We start from the raw sequence: 12,069 nt of genomic DNA, 5'->3' as shown, positions 1-12,069 counted from the left end.
AATGTAAAATGACTCGTGTCTTGATATCAGCTTTGAATGGGAGAGGGAAGTCAGTAACAGTAGGAGGACCCTAGATCCTTGAAGTGGTGGATGAGCATCTCTGAGGAGGGGAGAACACACACTGACCCCAGAACAACTGGTGCCGCTTCTCAGGCGTGTGTTTGTTTAGTCCTTCTGCCTTCTGCCTCTGTATGCGGGCTCTCATTACAAAGACCGTGACATTTCTGCTCACTTTATCAGTTGAGAACCTCTTACTAAAAGGTTTGACGTAACTGGGAAAACTGAGCTTTAGCAATTGCCAAGCAAGGTTTATATTCTAGTAAATTTGAGTCAAACTTCTAATCCATGCTGAGAATTGATAATACATATTTCAGAATTTTTCTAATAGATCATTTTATTTTACTTACATTGACACATGCTTACAGAACCTGGTCTAGTATATCATTTTCTAATCATCAAGGAAATCATATCACCTAACCAGATTAGAATTCTTGAAACAATCCTCCAGAGTAGTACCAAGATAATGACAGTGCTTTTGATAAAGCATAAGATTAGAAAGAGATTTGTTCCTTTTTTTTTTTTTTTAACCTAGCCTTTTGGACTGACAAAACCTGAATAAAGATAGGCCATGATGGTCTGAATCTGGCAAAACCAAACCCCACGTGAAGATTGCCATCTCTTACTAAGGCTGTCCCTGTCCTCTGTACCAAGCAGCGTTCCACCCTATGATATTGCAAACAGCAGTGTTCCACTATGCCCCTCAATGGCCTTGCCATAGTTAGGACATTCTTTCTTACACCTGAACAAAGTCTCTTCCTGCTGGAACATAGCATGCTTTCTCTATTTCTGTCTGCTCTCTGGATGTGGAAGACCTTTGGTTAGCATCCCATTTATAATAACCATTGCTGTATTTTAAAATAATTAAGTCCACCTCATTCTCTTGCTCTAGGCATTTGAATCATATCTGTTGTTCTTCCCTAGACCATTGCCAATTTCTCTGCATCATTCTCAGAGTATGATTTATTTTTTGAAAAAAAGATTCAGCATTATATAGCCAGTGATCTCACTGGCCCGCTAATTAATATCAGGTGATTTCTAATTTTGGCATAACTCTTCTTTCCTATAAATATTGCACATTCTTTTCATATATTCTTTAAAGAGCAATTATAAACACTTATAAATTATAAATAGTATCTCATGGAGCATCAGCTGGCATCATCTGTTGATCCAAATTAAAGCCTTTCCAAACATCATCTGGGAGGAAAAAATTGCATACCATGTGTATTGTTACATAACCAGTTCCACAGTCAGAATTCTACTATTGGACTGATTGGATTAAATAGCACAAGAGCAGAGATATCTTTGCCAAGAATCTGTTTGGGGAAGGCAGCATTTTCTGTTGCCACCAAGTGTAAAATCCTATTTCAGTATCTAATACTGATTTATTCACTAACCAGGCAAACCACGTGAGTGGATGGAAAGTCGTAAAGCTGGAAGAGACCTTGAAAGGTCATTGTGCATAAGGCACTTCTGCGAATCATCCAAGACAGATGGTTGTCTGTTTCATTTTTAATAGTCTTTTGGTAAATAGATTCCAAGATTCTTTCAGTCATCTTCCTAGCATCCTAAAACAGTCTTTAGAATATAATCTAAAGATTGTTTTATGCTCTTTGACTTTTAGCAAAAATAAACAATGCCTTTCCTACCAATTTTTTAAAGTAAAAAATTGCTTAGGAGTGAAATAGCAGGCAGAGTGGGGAGACAAATATCAAATAGTGCCTTTTAGTGTACTGGCTGATTTTTTCTTTTGCAGATCATTACCCAGTTCAGGAAAGCCTGATGTTCCCTGTTCTCTCTACATGAAGGAGCTTCAAGGTTTTATCGCCAGAGTTATGAGTGACTACTTTAAACACTTTGAATGCTTGGATTTTGTCTTTGACAACACTGAAGCTATTGCCCAAAGAGCCATTGAACTCTTCATCCGAAATGCCAGTCTCATAAGACCTCTTGGTGAAGGTGGGAAAATGCGTCTTGCTGCTGATTTTGCGCAGGTAAATTGATGCATAGCTACAAAGGGGAAAATGTTTCAGCCTCAGTATTATCCATTAAATAAAAGACCATCTATGGTCTTCAGTTTTTTAACTGAAGAAAGTTTTTAATGTGAAAAAAGGAAAGAATTTAAAGATACTTTCATACCAGCTTTTTTTTACTTTGTCTTTAACAAAAGGATCATCAGTCATCTTTGATATTTCAAGGTTAAGCTAAGTCGTTTGTCCCACAGTAGAGCAGCATTTCCCATTTTTACATAACATGGGGCTTTCTCACTATTTTATTATCCCACCAGGTCAGTACTGATAAGAATAATTGATTAACCTTGTTGGAAAATAATATAGACAATGAAATTTATCCTTCAAACAGTAGAAAAAGGCTGTCTGTTGTCACGTAAAGAGAAAGATCTCTGACACATGCATGGTTCTCCAGGGCGGTGTTCTAATTCATTTAGAAGCACAGAGGACCAGGTGAATTATTTGATCCCCCTCTGTTAAATAAGAGTACCTTTCCTGTGCGTGGCCACCTTGAAGTCATTCCACACTATCTGATGTGAATGAGGTAGAGTCACATTAAAATAGCAGAACCATAATCAGCTCTTATAGAAAGGTTTTTTTCTTTGTCCTTTAGACAGACTTTTTAAAAAGCCTTATAAATATAGTATCAGAGGCAGAGAAAAAACACCTCATACATCCACTTTCATTAAAAAAAGATTCAGAAACAATTCATATTTACATAGCACGTCAAAGGTGAACTTACTTTTTAAGCCTTCGAAAGCTGTTAGCTTTACTAGTCTAAATAGTTATTCGAATGGATTATTCCTAGCGGTGTGCCAGATCCTTCCTGTTTATAAAGATAGACAAATTGTAATGTCCCTCTTTATTCCTGTGTGTATCTGGGAGCAAGTCTTGGTTCATTATTCCTACTCCGAGGAAAGGATGTGGCAGGCTGCTTGTACCAGGCGGTGGTTGTAGACGCGCACTCATACCTGACAGTTACAATAAGGAACAGGTACACATCATGTTTCAAGAGCCAGGCTCTTTGCATATTAACTGGTCTCGAATTAGTCATTTTCATCCCCAAATGATATGCCTGACACCACTAGGTCAGAGTAAAGACCCTTCCTTTGTGAAATATGCCCTTAGTAACCTCAGCATGAAAATTGAAAGTAAATGCTACCATTCGTGTGGCTCCTTTTACTCTTCCCGTTTTTATCAACTTAATTCTCAGGCACCTGTACGTTCTGTTGTTACAGGTAAATTCTGTATATTGTCGTACTTGTCCCTTTCTGGGATTACAGGCTGCTTACCAAAGTGAAAACACAGTGATGTACCAAGACCTGCTCTTGTTAAAAACACTGTGAGCTGAACTCAAATGGGTGTCTGTTCTTCTTTCCCCCTTTCCTCCTTCATTTTGCTTTTCTTTTCCTATCCTCTTCTTTCCCTGGGCTCTCCCTCCCCCACCCGTTTATTTGCATTCTGCTCCAGCTGGTTCTTGAGTCACTTTCCTGGAGGCAGCACTTCAAGTCCAATTAGAGTGGCAGCCAAGCAGGAGATGGCCAAAATGAGAGTTCTGTGGGAAGAAGGCTTTTTGTTTTTGTTTTTATTTTAATGCTATGTGACCTTGTGAGTTTTGAAAGCTGGAGAGCATTGTCCTGTGACCCTTGCTACCACAGCTGGCACCTGTTCAAAATGCGTAGCATCCAGGGGCAGGGTTGAGCTCCCACCTTCCTTAAAACTGCACATTCAGAATTTTATTTGGCATTCCTTCTTTCTGAAGACATGTTGCCTATAAACCAAACCGTTCCCCAGGTCCCTTCCGTTAAGATAAGTGAAACTCATCAATCATTATTACTAACTTATACTCCAGGGCAGCCTCCGTTTTCCATTTCTTACTCGATGTTAAGAAATATACTTTCCAGGCCGGCAGTGACACTGGTTGCTGCAGCCTCCGTGGGGCTGATTCCTTGGTTCACTTCGGGATAGTGTCCCTGTTTCAGAACCTCGTGCCACTCACTCTGTGGCTGCTTCCCTGGCCCTGTGGGTCGTGGGTGCAGGAAAGACAGGTGCCAGCACTTCTGAAGTCAGTCATGGTTGTGACCAGTAGCTTTGGCAAGTATTATCCAGCTGTTATATCTTCCCCCCATATTTTAAAAACATTAAAGTGAATTGAGGGCTTTTGTTTCATTTGATGTGGTTTCTTCCCACAACTGCAGTTATGTGGCATTGTACCTCGGGTTTCGTACTTGGTTGCATTTTTCTGGGGTGAATCAAAACCCTGAGATGGCATTGCCCTGACTTTTATGTTCACGACGGGCATCACCTGGGACTAGAAAGCCTTTTGGCTGCCTCATTACTGAAAGTTCTACCGATTTGTATTCAAAATTAAACAAAGCCATTGAGGCCATTGGAATCAAGACCACACAAATCCTCTGTGGGTTTGAAAAGAGTTCTTGTGATAAAAGTGCCTGCTTTTCTGGCATAAATAACAGAAAGAGAAAGAGCTCAGAAGACTCCAGTAGGGTAGGTTTGGGAATACTGATTATTTGGCATAAAGTCCAGTTGCAAAGACAGATAATGATATGTTTTAAAGATTTCTGTAGGAATCCTAACTTCTCCCCACTGGCGGCGTTGCACAGGTGAAAGAGTATGTATTTGCAGGGAGCCATCTGGGGGGGCTCACGATGAGGGAGGTGCCCAACACACACCCCCTAGGAATCAGGTCACGGGCATGAGGCGCTTTCCTCCTGGTAATTAATTCCCTACTGTGACCACATGGTCTCTGTGTTTATACTAATCACACAGCACTTGTAAAGTACTAAGCAGGTCCAAGGCCACTGGGGTTCTGCTGATTCACAGTCTCTCTGGGGACTTGTCCATACTGCCCTCTGAACCACACATTCCCCTCTGCCCCTCAACTGTGTTTCTTTCCTGAGGGAAAGGACGGCTTTTGACATTGCCATTAAATCATTTACTCAGTGGCACTCTGAGCAGTTTCTCTTTATTTCTGGTGCCCTTTAAATACTATACATTTATATCTATGTTGCTTTTTGCCTGGAAATATAAATTTAGGGAAGAACCCCAGATAATCAAGATTCTAATTCCTATTGCCTTTTCTCCTGAACCGTATCAGGGCAGGAATGCCCTGGGAGTATCCATAGATGCCCTGTGGTTAACCACATGTCTGCGGTGGGCACGGAGCAGCTATGTAATTAGTTCACCACGCCTGCAGCTGACTGTTCGTTCCCTCCAAACAGGGGAGCTGGAGAGAGGCGGTTGCAGATGCCATTTTTGTATCCACAGCTAATTGCAGAGTCACCTCCTCTAAAAGGAACATTCCTGCCCTTCAGAAACATGGCCTTTATTGTTTAATGGAACTCTGGCAGAAGATGGTTTTTAGTACCCTAGAGGTCCTTGATGGATGAAAAATTTATTTTGAACATTTAACGTTTTGAAATTGTCCTATGGCATAGAAATCTGCAGTCATCATAGGTGACCCAGCCATTCGAGGTCATATTCTCTCATACTGTAATTTTTTCCTAGCCACTTATTTGTTTTAACATTCAATCTTGCTCAAGTGCTAAGGCAAAGGTTGTTTGGTTTAATCTTTGAAAATGATGAAGCCCACTAGGGTAACTGGAAAATAATTGACAAAAACATTTCATGAAAAATACTTCACATAATTTCAGTGTGTAAGAAACCATTATATGCACACAGACACACACACAGTCATAGGTACATGATACCACATTTGTACTTCGCGCTGACTATAAAATAAATGCCACATTCTGTAGGAAACCAGAAACTCCCACTGAGTGAATAAACAGGTCCCAAGGAACAGCCCATCACTCAGTGTCTCCGAGAACACTGGGTCAAGGCCGCTCTCTTTTGCATTGTTGGCAAGAGTCTGACTTTTCTTCCTCAGATTTCTCTTTTTATTTACTTATTCTTTTGTATTTTAGAGAGTTTGCTAATCATGTGAGGTTGGTTTCCCTCTAGAACCTACAGGGTATATACTGTGTCTTCCGTATGCTAGGAGAGAAATTCACCAGTCACGACTCACCCTTGAGACATCTGAAGAAAGAAAGCTGCCCTGCAATTCTCCCTGACACTCAGTTCATACATTTGATTTCACACTTGTCATTTCTCTTAATAGTAATCAGTATGTGTGTATGTGTGTCTATGTACACACACACATACCTCTCTTAAAATTTAGATGAATAAAAATTACATTGTTTAAATAAATATTTATTCCCTTCTTTGATAAATTTGAGAGAGCTCCTCAGAGGCGAGACCATCTAATTCATCTTCTTATCCCTGTGTCTAGCTTGGTGCCTGGAGTCAAAAATGTTTCTCAAATGAGTGAGTGATTAGGTCTCCATGGTCTTCCAACATCAAGGAGATTTGAACAGTTTTTCAGAAAGATGGCCAGCAAGACAGAAACCCCATTTTTCTTTCATATGTTTTTCCTGAAGAAAGATGTTGATTTACCAGGGAGCAGCCTTTTCTCAGTCATTTTCTAAATTATTCTTTACCAGGGTCCTGTTTATAGCGAGTATAGAGAGATGGTTTATCATCTGAGTACCACATATGCAAAAATTTTGCATATGCGCTTGGTGGATAAAGAACAGGTAGCCTAAAACTCAATTAATGACAAAATTTCCAGTCAAAGGAGGAAAATAAAGAGAAGTGAAAGTAGTAGTTGCTAAGTTCTTCAGTCAGGAAACAAACTAATTTACTAACGTTTAAAAGGGGGACGTTTTTAAAATACTGAGAGTAAGTGCTGACATTTAACAAGCACTTACTATATGCTGTGCTCATGGTGCTTTGTGAAATTATCTGTTTTACTTGCATAATTTTACGATAGGCATTACCTTCATTTGACAGATGAGGAAGTTGGAACGTAAAGAGGTTAAGTCCAGGGCCACACGACTAGTCGTTATAGAGCAGAAATTCTGACACAAGTGCGCTGCCTCCAGAGTCAGTGCTGTTAACCCCCTGAGCCAGCCTGGTGAAAACGGACATCATTTATGTTAATGTACAAAGGCTCGTGATGTCTGCTTAAAGTATAGCCACAGAGGCAGGCTTGAAAACCTTCCTTTTTCTGATTTTTCAGTGGAGAAAAACAATCTAAACTTTCTCCTCTTACATAACAAAAAATGCTTTTCTCTTCTTGAAGGAATTATGCCTCTTTAGTAAATAAATGCAGAAGTTATCTAAGCTCTTGCCTTTTAATAAATTTGACTTTCAAAACCTGCCTCACAGGGAAGATAAAATTTAAGTTTACTGCAAGCTACAACCTTCTGTGATCCAAGTGTGTCCCCAGTTCACTTCAAGATTCTGAGGTAAAAAGCTGGGGATATCTTTTAATATTTCAGATGGAGTTGGCTGTGGGTCCGTTCTGCAGAAGAGTATCTGATTTAGGAAAGTCCTATCGAATGCTGAGGTCATTCAGGTGAGACATAATTCTGTTATCGCTGTTAATATAGCCATATCCTGTTAGCAGATAAATCCTCCCCTGTTCATGTCCATCTGTATGAAATTGCCATTATTCAACCATTTTGTGATGTACAACAGTGGCATTTGAAAGTTATTCTTCAAACCAGAAATTTATATAGTGTTATATGCGATGACTAGTGTATGTATGTATGTCTGTGTATGTGTTAGTTTTGAGTTGCAGTTCATAAGATTGAGCTGGTAAATTTTTTATTATGCTCTTTCTAGGGGGATTTATTTATTTTTTACTCTCCATTCTTACAGAAATATATTGAGTAGTAATACAAGGCAGTTCATAATTTATAGATGTCTTTTTCTGAAAGTATTACTGGTTCATTTATCATTTCCAATCCAGTTTACTTCTAAAAAGGTCATAAGTTGTATTCCCTAACAAAACTATTAGAGTATTAGAAGAACTGAGTTTAGCGGTGAAATGCAGGGAATGACTGTAAATGTAGTAGATAATTTAGGCTAAAGATGGCTAATGCAATTGAGCACAAAATTTGGGATTGAGCTTACTTGAAACCAGTTCAAAAAGAAAAACAATGAGTTAATTCAAACGCATAATCTAAGATTATACCAATTGAACAGGAAAATCGTTTTCAGTGCTGAATGCTTAGATAGACCTTTTACCAACTCAGATTTTAAAGACTTGAATAGCTTAATGACTAGGTCTTAAGTATCAGATTTTAGAAGATAAAAAGATGTTGTTCATATGGCTGTTTATTCAGTAAGCCAAACTTTTTCACATCGTGGCACACATAGAAAATATATACATATAAAACGATGACCAACCTTGGGGGCCAAGGGGATCAACATAATACTTCTGACCATTTTCTGACCACAGCATACCAGATGGGAAACCTTGATATCAGCTCTCCATAATATCCAAAAGCATAATGGTTTTTGAATCTTTCTTTATAAAGATAGGTAAGAGAGTCCAGGCATGTGGCTTTCTATAAACTCACTCAGTACTAGAAACTAGAGTAATCAATAAGCAGTATGTTCTTTAAAAGATTACTTCACTCTCTTATGTCATCCAAGCTTTTGGTAGAAAATTCAAGTGTAATGAACCCAAGGTTGTTGATTGAAAGGGAAGGCTTATCCTTTACTTTGCCTGTGAGTAATTGGCAGTGATTTTTTTAAATGGCAACACAAGAGCCTGAAATATTTTTCTCAGATGCCCATCTGAGTTGGAGTTCAAAAAAACTTAAAGTGGGATCACAAGTGTTTTCAGATACCTTCTTTGGATTAGCTCAAACCTTTTATAAAGTATTTAAATATTTTGGAAGCCTTAGGGTTTGGCACTACCAAATACGGACAAGTCGAAAGATTAAGAGATACTGAGTACCCAATCCTCCAGTCATCTGTATGTACCATAAAAATAACCTTAATAAAACTTTGAGTATGATGGTGACACGGCAATCCCGGTTGGATGATCAAATGCTGCCCAGAGTAACAGAATCTTAGCATGTTGAGGGATATCAACCAATTAGGTATTTTAAAAGGCATGGGAAAAGCTGTGATTAGGGGTTTGCTATTTTAAGATTAGACTATTATTTTTGATAGTGCTGGCTCCCATGTTTAGTTGTTTATTCCACATGTATGTATTAAAATAGTGCTTATCTTATTTGCTGAGGCAAGACGGCCTTTATCCAAGTGCTTTTAAAGTTGTGTCACAGTATGGAGATACACATTCTAAGGTTTCACATAAGAACAGTTCTATTTTAATTCATTTAAGGTTTTCTGTCAACCCTCCCAGTTTTCACATGAAAGAAGGACTCTTTAAAGGAGCGTTTAAAGTTTGAATGGTAGTGACACCTTCTAGTATCTATTTATGGAATAAAAAATTAATGATTGGTTAGTGGATAATTTTTTTAAATCCTATGGGGTTTTTTTTTTTTTGGTTTTTTTTCGCGTTAACACGGGCCTTTCACTGTTGTGGCCTCTCCCGTTGCGGAGCACAGGCTCCAGACGCGCAGGCTCAGCGGCCATGGCTCATGGGCCCAGCCGCTCCGCGGCATGTGGGATCTTCCCGGACCGGGGCACGAACCCGTGTCCTCTGCATTGGCAGGCGGACTCTCAACCACTGCGCCACCAGGGAGGCCCAAAATCCTATGTTTTTTATAGCTAGCTTCTCTTATGGGGCAATGGTCAATCTAGATGTGTTTCTGAAGTTTGACCCTGACTCACATTAAGAGAGATTTTATGTTACCATCTGGCATATACTTGCATGCAAGTACACTCAAACCCAGGCACACACACACGCACACACACGTGTGCCATGAAACAGTAGTTACTCTCACTTCATGTGATATTCTGTGACATTTCTTTTTCATTTGGTTGGTTATTTTAACCCATTTAATTGGTTTCATGACCCACTAATGTTTTGCATCCCATGGTTTCTCACCTTTTTCACAGGGCCCTCTATTGTTGAACTTCACCTGCTCTAGTGATAGGGGCTGAGTTTTGTCCTTTTCTCCATCTATAAAGATTTATGCCCTTTTCTCCTGGGATTCTGGTAGCCCTGAGCTTCCTCCAGCACACCCCTCAGCTCCTAAGGCCTTGGCACATATGTAATAAGAGTAATTGTACTTTGCCTATGAAGACTTCTCCGTATCTTGAATTCAGTGAAAAATTCTAACAGAGATTTATATCTATCAGTATATTCCTAAAGATATATTGAATGTACAGAAATCTCTCAGATTGATTCTAGAGCTTTCTCAGTTGTTTGAGAGGTCTTGGACACCATATGATAAAGATTTTAAGATTAAGTGGATCAGGAAATAAAATGAAAGCGTAGTATATTCTGGGGTTCAAATCTAGCCCTAGTCTGAAAAGAAGGTTTCAGGTCCCATTTTTGGAGAAAAGGGATGTCAGTGCCCCTGCCTCTGCCTGTATACATGTCCAGGAAAGGCCCCGGCTCCGCCAGCTTCTCTGCAGTTGTCGTGATTGACTTAGGACAGCTTCCCCATGTGGAGGTCCTACAGAGTCCCTTCCTAGAGGGGAGTGAGTCAATACAGAGTCGTCTTTATTCTAGTAACCCAGTTCTAGGCACTTTATTTGCTACCTGCAAAAACTTGTTAAGACATCTGTCTCTTCTCTAAAATTAGTCCTGAGCAGTTGCGGTGGCAGGACCCATTCTTGTGAACCCTGCCGTCTGTGCTGTGTGCTGTGACAAGGAAAAGGCGTCGTCCAGTGGTCGTGTACGTAATTGACCTGGGCTCTTGTTCATGGGTCTCCTCCCTAAAGGTTCCAAGTCACATCAGCACCAGCCCAGTGGCAGTCAGTAGGAGACTGGCTAAATAAAGCATGCCACATTCATAGGATCAAATATATGCAGCCGTTAACAAGTTATGTTGTTAGTTAATATCTAAGAATATGAAAAATACTTCCTAATGCATCACAAAATGAAAAAGGCTACTAAACAGTATATATGGTATAGATCCCTATATTTTTAAAATAATAGCATGTGTGTTTGGAGAGGAAAAATCAAGGCTAAACATCAAAATGTTACCTTGGGTGAGTAGCATTGTTACTAGTGATTTTTCCTTTAGAGGTTTCCTATATTATTCAAACTTTTTGCTTTGGTTGTTTTATATTTGTAGTTAGAAAAGTCAACAGATATATTTAACAATCCCTCTTGCAGTGTTTCATCCATTTAAAAATAACAAGGGAGCCTAAAAATAATATAAAATATACTAAAACGTTATACGGTAAGGGTCAGGGGGCGAGAAAAACAGGCAGCCAAACTACCAAAAGCCCAGCAGGTTTAGAGGCAGGGGCTGCAGGAGGGGGCAGCAGGCCCAGTGCAAGGGAGGGTGACGGTGCCAGGCAGGGCGTCTCCAGCCCAGACCCCGGTGCAGCCTCCCCTCCCCCCTCCCCAGACACCCTGGCTTTGGCAGGCGCACCCTCCCCTCATCAGGCAGCCATCTGCCACAGGGCACTTCTCTTGGACGTAATGTCAGTGGACTCTTTAATTAGGCTGGCAAGCCTCTTCCAGGCATTTACCTTTTACTGTCTACATGAGAATTTCCCAGGCAGCGGGAATCTTTTACCCCGGAGCGAATGCTGCCTCAGAAAGCTGCCGACATTAGGGACTTGCCCCTGGGTGGTTTGTGTTTGTACACAAGACACACGAGGCGCTGTCCCTGTCCCTGTCCACCCCTCCGCAGCATGACGGTGTCCCCCAAGAGGTGTCCGTGAGGGAGGTTACCTTTGCTCTACCTGGCCAGGGGCCTGTCAGTGCAGCTCGTTGTGAGACAAAGGACAGAAAGAGCCACAGGCCTCTCACCTCCCGGGACACAGACCCTGCCTTCAGGCAGGCCTGCTCCCAGGGAACAGCCTGCTCTGCTGGAAGCTTCCTTGGGTTTAGTGGAAGAGCATTGAGAGCTGCCAGGAGATAAGGGGTGTTCTGATGGATCTCCTAGCATGAGGGGCCCGGAGAAGGAAGAGCATTAATAACTCTAGAGTGTGGTGTTCACGTCAACAGTTTTCAGTTGGAGGAGTGGTGAGGGTTCCCGTG

The 12,069-nt window shown here is 40.6% G+C and overlaps 1 protein-coding gene across 2 annotated transcripts in view; it reads left to right on the top strand.

Moving 5' to 3' along the window:
- The window catches only part of COG5 (component of oligomeric golgi complex 5), a 293,055-nt gene that overhangs the window by 265,987 nt on the left and 14,999 nt on the right, over nucleotides 1-12,069 (top strand). For both annotated transcript variants that reach the window (XM_032642661.1, XM_032642660.1), the window contains 2 exons: nucleotides 1,814-2,051; nucleotides 7,427-7,503. In XM_032642661.1, coding sequence (XP_032498552.1) covers nucleotides 1,814-2,051; nucleotides 7,427-7,503 — 315 coding nt within the window. The remainder of the gene's footprint in view (nucleotides 1-1,813; nucleotides 2,052-7,426; nucleotides 7,504-12,069) is intronic.

Source organism: Phocoena sinus, chromosome 9, assembly GCF_008692025.1.
Source record: "Phocoena sinus isolate mPhoSin1 chromosome 9, mPhoSin1.pri, whole genome shotgun sequence".
Classification (NCBI taxonomy): Eukaryota; Metazoa; Chordata; class Mammalia; order Artiodactyla; family Phocoenidae; genus Phocoena; species Phocoena sinus.
Note: the sequence above shows the minus strand (reverse complement) of the source record. Positions and strands in the feature narration are given on the sequence as shown.